The sequence below is a fragment of the Budorcas taxicolor genome, chromosome 9 (genome assembly GCF_023091745.1).
Source record: "Budorcas taxicolor isolate Tak-1 chromosome 9, Takin1.1, whole genome shotgun sequence".
NCBI lineage: Eukaryota > Metazoa > Chordata > Mammalia > Artiodactyla > Bovidae > Budorcas > Budorcas taxicolor.
This window is the reverse complement of record NC_068918.1, coordinates 16,556,934-16,572,826: the sequence shown is the minus strand read 5'-3', so window position 1 is coordinate 16,572,826 and position 15,893 is coordinate 16,556,934. Positions and strand designations below refer to the sequence as shown.

At 36.3% G+C, this 15,893-nt stretch overlaps 1 protein-coding gene across 1 annotated transcript; it reads left to right on the top strand.

Moving 5' to 3' along the window:
* The first annotated feature begins 5,292 nt into the window (after nucleotides 1-5,292).
* On the top strand, nucleotides 5,293-12,940 carry CENPW (centromere protein W). The gene is made up of 3 exons (XM_052646040.1): nucleotides 5,293-5,418; nucleotides 10,903-11,016; nucleotides 12,914-12,940. The coding sequence occupies exons 1-3, from the start codon at nucleotides 5,293-5,295 to the stop codon at nucleotides 12,938-12,940; spliced, it is 267 nt and encodes an 88-aa protein (XP_052502000.1).
* Nucleotides 12,941-15,893: the final 2,953 nt, after the last annotated feature.

Genomic DNA, 15,893 nt, shown 5'->3' with positions numbered 1-15,893 from the left:
GAAAAACCATATCTTTGACTAGATGGACCTTAGTCTGCTTTTGAATATGCTATCTAGGTTGATCATAACTTTTCTTCCAAGGAGTAAGCATCTTTTAATTTCATGGCTGCAGTCACCATCTGCAGTGATTTTGGAACCCCCCAAAATAAAGTCTGACACTGTTTCCACTGTTTCCCCATCTATTTCCCATGAAGTGACGGGACTGGATGCCATGATCTTTGTTTTCTGAATGTTGAGCTTTAAGCCAACTTTTTCACTCTCCTCTTTCACTTTCATCAAGAGGCTTTTTAGTTCCTCTTCACTTTCTGCCAGAAGGGTGGTGTCATCTGCATATCTGAGGTTATTGATATTTCTTCTGGCAATCTTGATTCCAGCTTGTGTTTCTTCCAGTCCAGCATTTCTCATGATGTACTCTGCATAGAAGTTAAATAAGCAGGGTGACAATATAGGAGCCTTGACGTACTCCTTTTCCTATTTGGAACCAGTCTGTTGTTCCATGTCCAGTTCTAACTGTGGCTTCCTGACCTGCATACAGATTTCTCAAGAGGCAGGTTAGGTGGTCTGGTATTCCCATCTCTCTTAGAATTTTCCACAGTTTGTGGTGATCCACACAGTCAAAGGCTTTGGCATAGTCAATAAAGCAGAAATAGATGTTTTTCTGGAACTATCCTGTTCCAAATAATATTGTACTAACAGTTATTCATCTTAGTGTACCAACCAACAATAAAATGTTACAGAAAAATTATTGTTAGTAATGTTGATTTTACTGATTTATGATTTTATTTCCACTTTGTATTTCATAAGAATATCCATTTCTTTTGAATTACTATGTCTTATTTCAAAGGCATCTTTTATCATGGAAAACACATCAAGAAGTCTAAGGTGTCTGGCACTCATAACAAGAATTGGTTTCAAAGCCAGTATCTTTTTATCAATACTGGAAAATAAATTTGTGTCCGTGTAACCACTCCATATGCAATCTGAAAAATGACATAACCAGTGATGGGAAGAGGAGATGTCCTTATGAGAGCTAAACATTTGAAATATAAATATTATTTAAGAGGCCTCACAAGTAAGGTTAACATTTCTAAAGCTCCTGGAGCAATTAGTCTTACAAACCACTGGACTGATGAAAACCTGAAATAGTACACATTCCAAAATTTTGTGAACTTCTGTATCTCACAAATGATGAAAGGAAGCCATAACAGGGGTTTTAAAGTAGAAATTTTTGGCAACTGTGCTTCATGTGGCAGATTAAAATTTTTATTTTAACCATTATAATCATCATGATATTTTAAGGACCAAACAGCACAATGTGTCAAAACCTTTCACAAACTATGAGCTTCTACCTGTGAAAAGTGTAACAGTTTCTGCTCAGTCATTTCCGACTCTATAACACCATGGACTGTAGCCCATCAAACTCCTCTGTTCATGGGATTCTCCAGACAAGAATACTGGAATCAGTTGCCATTCCCTTCTCCAGGGTAACTTCCTGACCCAGGGATTGAACCCTGGTCATCCTATATTTCAGGCAGATTCTTTATAGTCTGAGCCACCAGGGAAGCCCAAGATTCTACCTAAACAGTGTTAATTACAATTAACGCTTTTTGTAACATTTTGCTGATGAGCACAAAAGCACAAGACAGAAATAATCTTTTAAATCATTCATTTCATTTAAAATGATCCAAAAATGTTAGTTCACAGGAATATATTACCTAGTAATATTTTCTATATGTATGCATTAGTACAACTTATGAAAAGGAATCCTAAAGGAAATTAATCCTGAATATTCTTTGGAAGGACTGATGCTGAAGCTTCAATACTTTGGCCACCTGATGAGAAGGGCTGACTCATTAGAAAAGACCTTAATGCTGGGAAATATTCGACAGAGGATGAGATGGTTGGATGGCATCACTGACTCAAAGGACATGAGGTTGACCAAGCCCCAGGAGATGGTGAAGGACAGGGACGCCTGGCGAGCTGCAGTCCATGGGGTTGCAAAGAGTAGGACATGACTGAGGGACTGAAAACATGAAAAGCAAAGTCAAATTATTTTCTAAGATTTTGTCACACATCAGAAGGTATTGTCGATTTTTAGCTTTTTCTAATGAAAGTAATTTTCTTATAGAAGTATTTTAATGAAATTTATTCAGTAAACAAACCATATACAACATCAGTTACCTAAAATATGAAACATCTTATGAATTCTTTAGGTATGTTTATTACAAATATTGGATAACATTAAAATAGTAAAACAAAATTATCCATATTCCTAGTACCTAAAAACTGTTCATATTTTGGTATGTTTCCTCCCAGTGTTGTGTATGTGTACATGCATTCAATATGCTTGAGATCATATTATATTTAGTTTGGTGTACAGGTATTTTTCTCCCATTTGGCACAAACTTGGACCTTCTTCCAGGCTATTAATAACTTTCATAAATGTCATTTTTAACCTGGCTATAGTAATAGTTAACTGAATGCATGTACCCAAATTTACACATTAGACATGTTTTTAAAACTTAAAAAAAAAAAACTCTCTGCATAAAATGTATCTTATATTTAGGGTAATTTCCTTAGGATAGATTTTGAAAAACAAACTCATCACTGTTTTAAAAAGAATCTTAGCAGACATCAAGAAATGTCATCAAGAAAAGACAAAAATTCTCAGTAGCTTAATTGTTTCTCATTTACAGCAACTTCTTAGAATAACATGAGGTAGGTAAAATCCTTCAATAGTTTTCTGTGAATACATTTTATTTTTGTCTTTTCAAAGTAAACAGCAGTATCAAAGGGGCCTTGCCCTTTTCAAATGAAGGCAAAATTTACTTTAGAAGAAAAAATTGGGGATAAAGAAAGGGTTGTATTTATGTTGCTGATGTCAAGATCCTGTCTAGATCTTGTCCTTCCTATCTAGATTCCCTTTTACTTTCCCTGGATTTGGAGTCAAGGGCTGTCATCACTCAAAGCATGTCTAGTTTAGGGAGAAGAGTCTAGTTGTGTGGTTAGGGTTTCAATAGCTGCCTTGTGATTTTTATTCTTTAGATCAAAGGAACTTAAATTATTGAAAAACCATAAGAGAAAAGGAGGCCATTTTGAACATTTAAATTATGATGAAATTTACTAATATTTTACTCTGACTCTACTAAATGAAGCTGAAATCTATAAAAAATAAATTAAAAACTTTAAAAAAGCAATATGCAGAATTTAGATGCTTCCTTTACACTTAAAGACAGTATAACATAATGGAAAGTTGAAAAGGAGTAATGTCTTAAATTTTCCACATAAACTGTTTTACTTAAAGCCACTTAAACTCTCTATTTAATTTCATGCCAAATAGAAACAATAACACCCATTTGAGCCTTACTAATGTTATAATTTTGTTAAATCAAATAAGATAATGTGTAAGGACATACTTCATTACAGGGATACATACAATTATTACCATCATATTCTATTCAAATATTCTTTTAAATATGTAAAGCTTTAAAAGCAGATGGCATCACCCAATGTCAATGCACAGATGCAAACAGAGTGGATTGAGATTTTTAATTTAAGCAGAGCTAGGTTTTTGTCAAGTGGTGTGAGGGAAAAAAAGAGCATGAAGAGAGTTAAGGAGAAATGCAAGGTAATATTATGATGATGTACAACAGACCACAGAAAGGAGGATAAAAATATAGATTAAGGTTAATGGTACAGTAGAGACAGAGAGGACAGAGATCCCAGTGGCATGTAAGAACTGTTGAAGTGGAGATACTGGAGGGAGGGAGTACACGAGAGAAGGTTGAAGAATAATGCAACTGAACTGAGACTGTGGAAAGGTATTAGCAATGACAAGGCCTAGTGTATGAACACAGGCGTAAATAGCTCATAGGGTGAAAGATAAGATTATTGGCAGAGTGAGAGCTTGAAAATGGAAGGCGAGATAGATCATCCATGTGGATACTGAAAGCGCAATAACTACCACAGCAGTCGTGTCCAACTCTTTGGGACCCTCTGAACTGTATCCTGCCTGGGTGCCCATGAGATTCTCCAGGCAAGAATACTGGAGCAGGAAGCCATTCTCTTCTCCATGGGATCTTTACGACCTAGGTAGCAAACCTGCATCTCCTGAATTTCAGGTGGATTCTTTACCAGCTGAGCCACCAGGGAAGCCCAGTAACAGAGGTAATTAAAATAAATCACAGTGACACCAGAGTGGTCAGACTAGCAGTGCCAATCTAACTTAAGTACTTGTTAGAAATGCAAATTCCAAAGTCGCATCCAGACCTATTGGGACTTCCTAGGTAGTGCGAGTGGTAAAGAAACAGCCTGCCGTTGCAGGAGAGGCAATAGACCTGTTGGATCCCTGGGTGGGGAAGATTCCCTGGAGGAGGGCAGGGCAATCTATTCCAGTATTCTTGCCTAGAGAATCCCACGGACAGAGTGAGTAACCTAGTGGGCTACAGTCCACAGGGTCCTAAAGAGTCAGACAGGACTGAAGTGACTTAGCGCAGGCATATCCAGATCTATTAAACCAAGAAACCAGTGGATGGTGCTTCAGGTGCTGTAGGATGAAGTCTGAGAACTTATAGGGGTGGCACGGAAAATGGAAGAGTTAACTGCTTGCAAATGAAGATTTCAAATAGGTAGCATTTAAACTACACCAGAAGTTATTGCAAGGTTAAGCAGAGAGGGCTTAAAATTAAAGAGAGCAGCATTTGTAAAGAAAAGCTTGACTCATGAAAAGACTTCAGGTAAGATCAGATAAAATCATGTAAAAGTGAAAAATATTAGCTGCTAATATTAGAAAATCAAGCCCTGCTGAGAAGGCATTGGTTCTTTAAGAAGCCTGATAAAACATGACAAACTTCCTTCTATTCATCTACTTTTTCGTTCATTGGTCTTAGGCTCAGTAGAGAGTGAAAGCTGGAACACTAACCGTGACTGCCTTGGCATACCAGCATTTTACACATATTTCCAACATCTTTATGGCACACTGGAGAAATCGCTTCCAACAGCTACCTAAGGCGAAGCCCGCAACCCTCCCGGTCCGTGACGTCACGGAACGTCCACCAAGAGTGTGTTCCACCAACATCCGGGCGCCAAGGGGAGGGTCTGCGCGCCCTCAACGTCACTACCGGGCGCCGGGCGCGCTCTGTGGCGGCAGATTCAAACGTTCCGGCCGGGGTCTCGGGGCCTGTGGGAACGTCTGAGTCGGGGTTCTTGGTGTACTCGCTGGCGTGAGCTTCAGTGCGGCGCAAGGAGGACCCGGGAAGCTGAGGCGGCTGCTGCCAAAACCCGAGGGTGAGAATGGCGCTCTCCACCACGGTCTCGCAGAGGAAGATGATAAGGCGCAAGGCTCCTCTCGGCTTTCTAAAGCGCGTTTTCAAACGGCAGAAGCCTCACCTTCGTTTGAAGACGAGTAGCGACCTACTGGTGAGATTTTGTCCCTTCATAGACTGGCAGTGGGGCGGGGACGGATCGAGGAAACAAACCCCCCAGCCTGTATTTCGCCGCCCTTCCAGCCAGTCTGCTAACGCTCCAATAAATACTTTGACCACCCGATGCGAAGAGTCCACTCATTGGTAAAGACTCTGATGCTGGGAAAGACTGAGGGCAAGAGAAGAGGGCAACAGAGGATGAGATGGTTGGCTGGCATCACTGACTCAATAGACATGAGCTGGAGCAAATTCAGGGAGAATACGGAAGGACAGGGAAGCCTGGTGTGCTGCAGTTTATGGGGTCGAACATGACTTAGCGACTGAATAGTAACAGCCCAGTCTAGCTCTTTTGAGGCCTACGTTTGAGGCATTCGCAGCAAAACCTGGGCCTGTTAGTATTCCCGACGCTGAGTTGTTTTGGGGCCCGCTGAAATGTAGATATCCTGACCTTTTCTTTCTTTTTTTTTTTAACGGGAGCCTTTTAGCCTCATCAGTTTAAGGAATAAACTAACTGCTTTTAGTTTTTAAATATCACTCTTCAGGAGCACAGTCTGGTACTTACACTGTGCTTAGTGAAATTTGTGAAGGTTCGAAGATAGTTTTTTAAAAATAGATTTTGAAATTCAGGGTGGGTTACTTTCATTTAACTACTGTAAAAGGCATGCTTTTCAAAAGTGCATTTCTCCTGGTCTTCTTTCCTTCGCCTTCTCTTTACGTTATTAAATACATTATTAAATACATTGCTGTTTCTTCTGCTTCAGCTTACTTACTAAAGAACACTGATCCAAAAGTTTGTAAGTAGTATGCTCCCAAGTGTGAATTCGTTTTCCTAGACAGGGAGAACACCTGTTAGTTTAGTTTTCAAGCCAACCGTTAAAATTTTACCTGACTCATAGTAACTACTGCATAATGCTCACCTAAGAAAAAAGGCTCACATTCAAACCACTCTTAATATTTCTGTTTTGAAATAAATTGAGGGCTTTTATGTTGAATGCCTGGAATATATTATCCTGCTAACAAGATGAACACTTTTCCCTGGGTTTGCACCGTAGGAGGCACCTCCTGTGGTTTGTTATAAGAGCTCTTGGAGTAAAGGAACCACTACAGGTGGGCACCTAATTTCCAGGAGATCAAGGATGAAGAATTGTGAATAATAGGGATATATGACATGAAGAGTGTCTTCGGAATGCACTCATCTGTTCCTAAGCTACGCTGTTTTTTTTTTTTTCCTCCCTCACCTCCCCATCTCTTTTCTCTGTAGCCTCTGCTAGTTCTCTACTGCCTCCCGTAGTTTTAGGATTTCTATTTTTGCTAGACTACTTTTTTTTTTTCATATAAAAGTGGCCTTTCTAATATCTCCTGTCCTTCTTTTTGGTTCCTTTCTTAGACTCTATATGAAAAGACAATACATAACTGTTTTATTACCTTCTTTTGCCGAAGGTAGTGATTAAGGTGGCACAAGTGAGCTGTATTAAAGTGAAATTGATTTTCAAAAGAATTTTAAGTTATTAATTGTGAAGTTTTCACTGGTGTTGGGGTTCTAAATGGAGGGGAAGGAGATTACAAGTTGGTGCAAATTTTTGGCCAGAAATTTCTCAAGTAGTCAGATTCCTCCCACATTCACACTTGCCTGCCCCACAGTGACCCATGGACAGGTGGGCTTTGTTGTGGAGTCGGATCCAAATGGTACAGGAAACGATGGGAGGTGAAATTCTAAGCATTTGCAGTGGTAGGGGAAAGGCAGTTCTTTTGGCTAGTGTCTATCCCTAGATTGTATGCTTATCTTTGGCTTTCATTTTTTCTCCTTCACAGTCTTTCATATGTCATGCATCACTCTGGTTTCTTTACTTTTGGTTTTCTGCTTACCATTGGCACTTAATAATCTTACCTAGCAGGTGTCCCACATCATCCATAAACTTCTCTATGATTGAGGCAATCTGTTTTTATTTCTTTTTTTCTAAATTTTGATAGCCATAAGAGTTTACATCATACAGTTTAGCTATTGGGACCCTGACAGTGTTCTCTTAAGAGTTTTGTGTGTCAGTGTTGTCTCCCAGTGTGGTACACAGCTTCTTGAGGAGAAGGAACCATGCGTATCTCCCTTTGTGTCTCCCATTGTCTTTAACACAAAACTAATCTATTTCTCTGCTGTCTTTGCATAAGATGTTTCTTGTGCGTGAAGATGTCCTCATTCCACTCTGCTTGGCAAACACCAGTTCTTTCAAAATTGAGTTCAAATGTCTCTTACTCAGTGAAGTCTTCCTTCATCATCTTAGAAACGATCTGTCTTATCTTCCATTATCATCCACTGTCACACATTTGTCTTTAGTTTCTTTCGGGTTTTGTTCTCCCATCTGACTGGGAACTTTGACAAAATTGGGAACTTTTTGTATTCCTTGTGTTTATTCCTTGAACATTCTGAGTGTACAGTTTGAGAGGGATGTAACTATATGTGGATTGATATTTCTAACATTTTATTCATAACTTCCTTGTGTTATGTTATAGTTTTCCTGCACTGGCTTTTTGTTGTTGTTTTATTTTATACCTTACTGGATTGTATGTCACCGGGCCAGTACTGGGGAGCCTATGTTAATCTCAGATTGTTCAGCTTTCTTGTGGCTGAGTTAGTTTTTAGATTTATCGCTAAGGGATACTGTGCAAATATCTGAGTACTTATGGTTTATGTAAAACTCAAAAGTGCTATGAGAAAGTGGGGAGGAAGTCATGCTGGCCCAGTCTTTGTGGATATTTCTTTGTAAATTATCTTTTGGCTTACCTCTCAAGGAAGCTAATTTTTAAATTTTCCCAAAGTAAGTTATTAATGGAATGGCTTACCTTTCCTAAAGTTGAATGTCTACCTGAAACCTTAAAATTTGCTTTTTTCTGACCATTTTAATTTAAACCTTAGTGCACTTGAGTGGCACCAGTTAACTGTTTTATGACACAGAAATAGGTTGTTTAAAAAAAAAAAATTCAGATGTTAAAAAAAAAGTAGTGTTAATTCAGTGCCTATGTTTCATGCCCATGAAGAGTAAAGGACTCAAGTCTCAAAACAGAATGTGGTTTATTTGGGATTGCCTAAAAATTTTTTTTTGCTTAATTTGGAGAGAGATGGATGGATTTTTTGCTCATGCAATGACAATTATTGACTACTTAACTACAAATTGGGCCACAGGCTAAAGTTCAATGGGATACAATTTCTGGGAAGGTAGACATGGTTTTGCCCTTACATTGAAGAAGAGAGGTGAGAAATTGCTGCCTAATGTATGTGTATGTACAGTTATAAGAAGTTCAGGGTACCATAGATCCATATAACCTTATGTATTAGAAGGGCTTGGCCTTTCAGTATAAACCAGTAGCATGGCAGTAGGCAAAATTGTATTTGAATACTGAAAGAAATTCAGAAGGCCTAGCATAGAACTGGAAGCTGGAAAAGGTGAGATGGAATTATAAAAACCCAGTCAAATGGGGTTTAGTATTAAGGAATTTGGAGTTTATCCTGAGGGTATCTGGAAGCTATTTAGGTTTAGAAGTAGAGAATGAAGATTAATGGAGGAAATTGTGCCATATTATGGAATGTTTTTTTGCAAAAGGAAATGGTATATTATAGGAAGTTTAAACATATTTTGAATGACATGGTATAGTGTAAAGAATCAATTGGGTGATTTACCTCAGAGTTCTCATGAAAGTTAAAGAAGAACAAAAGAATATCTCCTTCCAAAGGTTCTCTATCATGTTCAGTTTAAATCCCCTACTACTCTACTTTCCCCAGTTATCACTAAAGCATTCCTAAACGTCAACAATCCACTAAAGATTTCTGCTGTATAATAATAACAAGTAATAATTTAAAGGACCACATTACCCAGTTATTTAGCATTTAGTGAATTGTGGGGGAAGAGTTAGGTGTTGTGTATTAATTGATCTCACTGCAAAGAATGTGTAAAAGTGAAAGAAAGTGTTAGTTGCGAGTTTTGTCTGACTCTTTGCGATGCCATGGACCATAGCCTGTGAGGCTCCTCTGTTTGTGGAATTCTCCAGGCAAGAATATTGGCATGGGCTGCCATTCCCTTCTCCAGGGGATCTTCCCAACCCAGAAATCGAATCCAGGTCTCCTTCATTGTAGCTGGATTCTTTACCATCTGAGCTACCAGGGAAGCCCAAAGAATGTGTACCATTAAGTAAATGACCAAAGAAGTTAAATGTTAAAGATACTGTTTAATTGAACCTGAATTGGTAGTGCCTTCAGGCACCTGGCAGAAACAAAGGATGGAGTATTACCAATAACTTAAATACTAGAGCACTAGACTCAATACTAGTGGAGAATTGAAATAGGGCAGCAACTCACTTTAGTCTTGCTTTTTTTTTGAGTTGAGAGTTATATTTTATTTGGTGGGACTTTTTAGGGTACATTCTCACTTACTTGGGTTTTGTGCTCTACTTTAACTGTTTTCAAGGTATATGCGTATAGAATGAGTAGCACTTTTTGATTGACTAGTGAACTATGAGTAATATATTTAGCAAAATTTACATATTCAAATAGGTTAAATAAAGATACATATGAATGCATATCTTATGGTACATATATATATTTTACATATATGTAGAATTTGTTTCTGTAAGAATATGCAAGAAACTGGCAATCAGAGTTGACTGCAGAATGATGTTGAAGAGAGGTTTACTTTTGTCAGTTTATCTTTATAGATTTTTTGCTTCATGTTAATTTTGAGATAACTGTAGGTTCACAAGAAGTGGCAAAAATAGTACAGAATTCCCATTCGTTTTCTGCAGCTTCCTGTAATGCTAATATAACTCCAGTTCTTTGTGCAGTTTTGAATTTTGTATTCCCTGCTTATTTTATCTAGTTTAAGGCTATTTTAAAAGAAATTTTAAAATTATTAATAGTAGATATGATTATTCTCATGTTGTTGTATGACAAGTAACTTGACCTTTGTATCTACTCTTTTCAATTAAATAAACTTTTAAAATTTCAGTTATTAAATTGTTTTTGATTAGACATTTTAAATTAAATATCTTCTTAAAAAATTTTATACCTTGGATTGTAGAATGAGAGATGATTAGCCTTAAATACAGTAGTTAATATGTTTTTCTTAGGGGAGATTTTAAATTACATTGGAAACTTAACTTTAGTTGGAATGGAAAACAGAAATATTTGTTCTTATTAGAGTCCTACCTAAGTTTTGATATAATGATCCTTTAGAGTAATACTATTGTCTGTGGCCTTTGGTCAGCTTTACACATCCTTGTTTCATACTTGTAGTAACTTAAGTCTCTTTTTTATGAAATTTTAAGATGGACCTATATTAAACTGTATTCTTTGTTATTGTAAATAAAAGTTAAGTGATTGAATCACAGTAGTAAATAGTGCAGCATTAAAATTTGGGATCTTCTTTTTAAAAGTCATTATTTCAAAATATCAATGTTTGAGTTTAAAAATTGTTTCGAATTTTCCCTTTTATAGGTGCATCTGAACTGTTTACTCTTTGTTCATCGATTAGCAGAAGAGTCACGGATAAATGCTTGTGGGAGTAAGTGTGGAATCATTAAAAAGGAGCATGTACTGGCTGCAGCAAAGGTAAGATGTGAAATTCTTTTCTTGAGCACAGTTACCTTAAAACACCACCTAGTTTGTCACCTCTGCCTGATTTAGATTCCTTATTCGGTTTCCTTGACTGAGTTGATGCTTACCTTTTCATGAGTTTTAATTACAGAGTTAGATTTTCTTTATTATGTATAGTATGGATTTCTGATGGAAAGATTCATGGCCATTGCTTTATTGCTTTAGAAGAAAATGAATGTTTGACTGCTAATCTGTGTGATCTGTAGTAGCATTATTACCTTAAAATTTATGAAAACTTTTCTTCTTGACCATTTTAAGTTTACCTAATTATTTTTCTAAATTTGTTTTGAGTTGAGTGACTTCTAAATCAAATTGCTTACATAAGCAGAGAAGATTGCTTGTTAGTGATACTTCTATATAATGTAAGAGTGTGATAACTTAAGGCAGAGTTTTTTTCCATATATGTTCCCAAGATTATTTTCACTTGAATATTCCCAAGATTGTTTTCACTTGATGTTAATAGATGCCGCAACAGCAAAGGCTTCTGGGGTCAGATAAGTTTATATAACCTAACATACTATACCTCCCTGAATAGTTACAATGTTATGTATAGAGAGCTCATTTCTGTGAGAATATGCAAGAAACTGGCACATGGTTCACTGGGGGATGATGTGGAAGAGAGACTTATTTTTTGTAGTTTACCTCTTTATAAGCATTTTTTATTTAACATTAAAATATTTTGAACTAATTAATAGACCCATGAAAGGTACAAAAATACTATACTATTTCCACTGTACCTTTTATCCAGCTTCCCACAATGTAAACATTTTTATATAACTATAGTTATGTAAAGTTATGAGAAGTTATCTTATATAAAAGTTATGTATTTAGTTATCAAAAGTTATAAGAAATACACCAGTAATTTGTTGAACTCTGTTTAACTTGCCTTTTTGTAAATTTGGGTGTATAATGTACTTAGAATTTTGTAAATGAATTTGAGTATGTAGTATTTTATTTTGCAGTCCACATATTAATATCTTGTAGAACAGAGAAGTACTGGCCTAAGGTATAAATCTATTTGATGACTTACGTGAGAGTCTAGAAATGGCATGCCCTGGCATTTTTTAAGGGGCTTTAAATTCTCTTACAATTATAAACATTTCAACTAGTTTCTGCACTGTTAAAGTCAATGTAAGTGTTTTCTGCAGGTAAAGCAAGGCTTAAGAACATGAGGAGTCTATGTGTGTATCTTAAATTTAGGATTGGTTTGCTTTTATTAGTGAATTATAAGTAGGCTTACCTAAAAGAAGGTAAGTTCTTTAAAATAATTTTTTTGTATATATATATTCTGGTCTCTAATGCTGTTTGTCCTTTACAACTTAAGACTTCATTTTGTTTACTTTTTCTTCTGGGCTTCGTGTTGTGAAAATTATCTATGTAACAAGCTTTTCAGCTTGAGATGACTGGCCTTAGTCTCTGATATAATTCCACCCTAAATAGAGGAAATTTGGTGTTTGGATGAATTTGTATTGCTTTATGGTTGTTACATTCCTGGTTTTAATAGGCTTTCTTAATTCCCTGAATTACTAAATTTTCTATAAATCTCAAGTTGGGAGCCATTAATCTGGACACTTTTGGCACAACTGAAGAAATTAACATCTAGAAGTGACTATTATAAAACTAGATTTTGAGTATCTAGGCATGTTTCACATTCTCTGAGAGAATTAGACTATTTTAGAGAAGTCTAAGACAATTTGTAAGTCAAAAGATTCCCTAATCACATTCCAGATTGGCTTTTTATGGATTCAGAGACTTGCATATTATACACATAGGAATTTTAAACTTTTTGTTGAGTAATTGTGCTTTATTTGCCCTAGAAATAATGTAAATCTTCATTTTTTCTCCCTCACAGGTAATTCTAAAGAAGAGCAGAGGTTAGAAGTCAAAGAACACATATTTGAAAATTGTATGATGTATATTTTAGGTGGTAACATCAAAGTAGTTAACATTGTGTATTAAAATATTGGCTAGTTGAAGGATGTGTGTATTTGTATGTTTTTTGCTGGTATTGAAATATCTCAAACACATAGAACTATATAATCTTTGTTTTTGAGGAATTATTTCAAGTTCATCCTACTTCCCTTTTGTTGGTATTGCAAATGTTTTACATATCAAAAATGAAATCTTACTGTATGAAGTAGCTTGAAGAGATGTATTTCTTAGAATTAAGTTTATAAGTATTTAGATGTACTCACTGTTAATTAGGGAATCAATTTAATCTCTGAAGGAAGACAGTGTACAGTCAAATCTAGATATATTTTAGGTATTTTAACTGTTTAATACCTTTGCATAAGCAATGCATTCTGCTTTTTTATTAGGCCAATAGTATACTGAAATAATTTCTTGACTGTAAACATCAGCAGAGTGTTTTCAAAACCTGTTTCTCTTTAAAACCAAAAATAAAAAATTACAGAGGAAACGGACTGATTTTCTTCAAATCACACAGATTTAATAGATGGGTGTCTGTTCCCCCCAAGAAATCTTTTAGAAGTTTATTGCATATCATCTAATAGTTGTGTTTTTATATTTTGTTTTTAAATAATTATACATTGCAACTTGAAGTTGCAAAAGTAGTACAGAGAAGTCCCCTTGTACTCCATACCCAGTTTTATCAACAATGTAAATAATTAGAGTACAGTATCAAAACCAGGAATTTGACTTGGTACAGTATATGTATAATTTTGTACCATTTTAGCACATTTACAGATTTATGTAATTACCACTGCTATCAAGATGTAGAACTATTTCATCATCACAAAGTTCTCCATCATGCTTTTCTTTTATAAATTACACTCAGCTCCCCACAACCACTGCACATACAACCCCCCTCATACCCCTACCATCTCTACGTCCTGGCAACCACTAATCTGTTCTCCATCTCTATGTTTTTGCCATTGTGATGGAATCATACAGGTTTTGACTTTGGGGAATTTGATTTTTTCAGTTGTCTTAACTTTCTTGATCCTCCAAGTTGTTGCGTATAGCAGTTTGTTCCTTTTTTATTACTGAGACATCCTATTCCCTGGTATTTATGTACCACAGTTTGTATAGCTATTTACTCATTAGGAATATTTTGGTTATTTCTAGTTTTTTTTTGGTTATCATAAATAAAGCTGTTATGAACAATTGTGTACCAGCTTTTATGGAATTTTAATTTCACTGGGATAAATGCCCAAGAGTATGATTGCTGCTGGGTTGAGTGGTAAGTATATGTTTCAGCTCAGTTCAGTCAGTCAGTTGTGTCTGATTCTTTGCAACCCAGTGGTCACACCAGGCCTCCCTATCCATCACCAACTCCCGGAGCCTGCTCACACTCATGTCCATTGACTTGGTGATGCCATCCAAATATCGCATCCTCTGTCATCCCCATCTCCTCCTGCCTTCAATCTTTCCCAGCATCAGAGTCTTTTCAAATGAGTCAGTTCTTCACAAGTATTGGAGTTGCAGCTTCAGCATCAGTCCTTCCAATGAATATTCAGGACTGATTTCCTTTAGGATTGACTGGTTTGATCTCCTTGCAGACCAAGGGACTCTCAAAAGTCTTCTGCAACACCACAGTTCAAAAGCATCAATTCTTTGGTACTCAGCTTTCTTTATAGTCCAACTCTCATATCCATACATGACTACTGGAAAAACCATAACTTAGACTAGATGGACCTTTGTTGACAAAGTAGTGTCTCTGCTTTTTAATATGCTGTCTCGATTGGTCATAACTTTTCTTCCAAGGAGCAAGTGTCTTAATTTCATGGCTGCAGTCACCATCTCCAGTGATTTTGGAGCCCAAGAAAATAAAGTTTGTCACTGTTACCATTGTTTCCCCATCTATATGCCATGAAGTGATGGACCAGATGCCAAGATCTTAGTTTTCTGAATGTTGAGTTTGAAGCCAACTTTTTCACTTTCCTCTTTCACTTTCATCAAGAGGCTCTTCAGTTCCTGTTCACTTTCTGCCATAAGGGTGGTGTCATCTGTTATCTGAGGTTATTGATATTTCTCCCAGCAATCTTGATTCCAGCTTGTGCTTCATCCAGGCTGGCATTTCACATCATGTATGCTTCATATAAGTTAAATAAACAGGGTGACAATATACAGCCTTGATATACTCATTTCCCAATTTGGAACCAGTCTGTTCCATGTCCGGTTCTAACTGTTCTTGATCTGCATATAGATTTCTCAGGAGGCAGGTAAGGCAGTCTGGTATTCCCATCTCTTGAAGAATTTTCCACAGTTTGTTGTGATCTACACAGTCAAAGGCCTCGGTGTAATAAATAAAGCAGAAGTAGATGTTTTTATGGAATTCTCTTGCTTTTTCTACAGTAAATGTTTTTAAAAAAGAAATGGCCAGATTATTTTCCAGAGTGGTTGTACCATTTTGTATTCCCACTAGCAGGTTGTGAGGTGGTAATGTTTTCCTTATTCTCATGAACACTGGATAGTTATTTTTTACTTTAGCTGTTCTGATAGGAATGTTTCATCATGATTTTTTTCCCTTTAATCATGCTTTTTAATTTACATTTCCCTAAGAGCTAATGATGTTGCACATATTTTCATGTTTGTCGTTCATATTTTATCTTTGGCAAACTGTTACTTCATATCTGTTGCCATTTTCTTATTGGATTGTTTGTTTTTCTAATGTTAAATTTTGAGAATTCTTTAGGCATAGGTCTTTGGTCACATATGTGGTTTCCAAATATTTTCTTCTATGTTCTGTACCTTGCCTTTCATCCTTTAACAGGATCTTTCAAAGATCAATGGTTTTCAGTTTTGATGAAGTCCAATTTATTTTTAAATTATTTTTCATGCTATTTGGAGTCATGTTTAAGAACTCTTCA

Excerpts from the sequence above, each read along its gene's own strand:
- CENPW (XM_052646040.1), top strand. The coding sequence starts at position 5,293 with ATGGCGCTCTCCACCACGGTCTCGCAGAGGAAGATGATAAGGCGCAAG. Across the intron at positions 5,419-10,902 it reads AGACGAGTAGCGACCTACTG|GTGCATCTGAACTGTTTACT; the intron begins GTGAGATTTTGT and ends TCCCTTTTATAG. Across the intron at positions 11,017-12,913 it reads ATGTACTGGCTGCAGCAAAG|GTAATTCTAAAGAAGAGCAG; the intron begins GTAAGATGTGAA and ends TCTCCCTCACAG.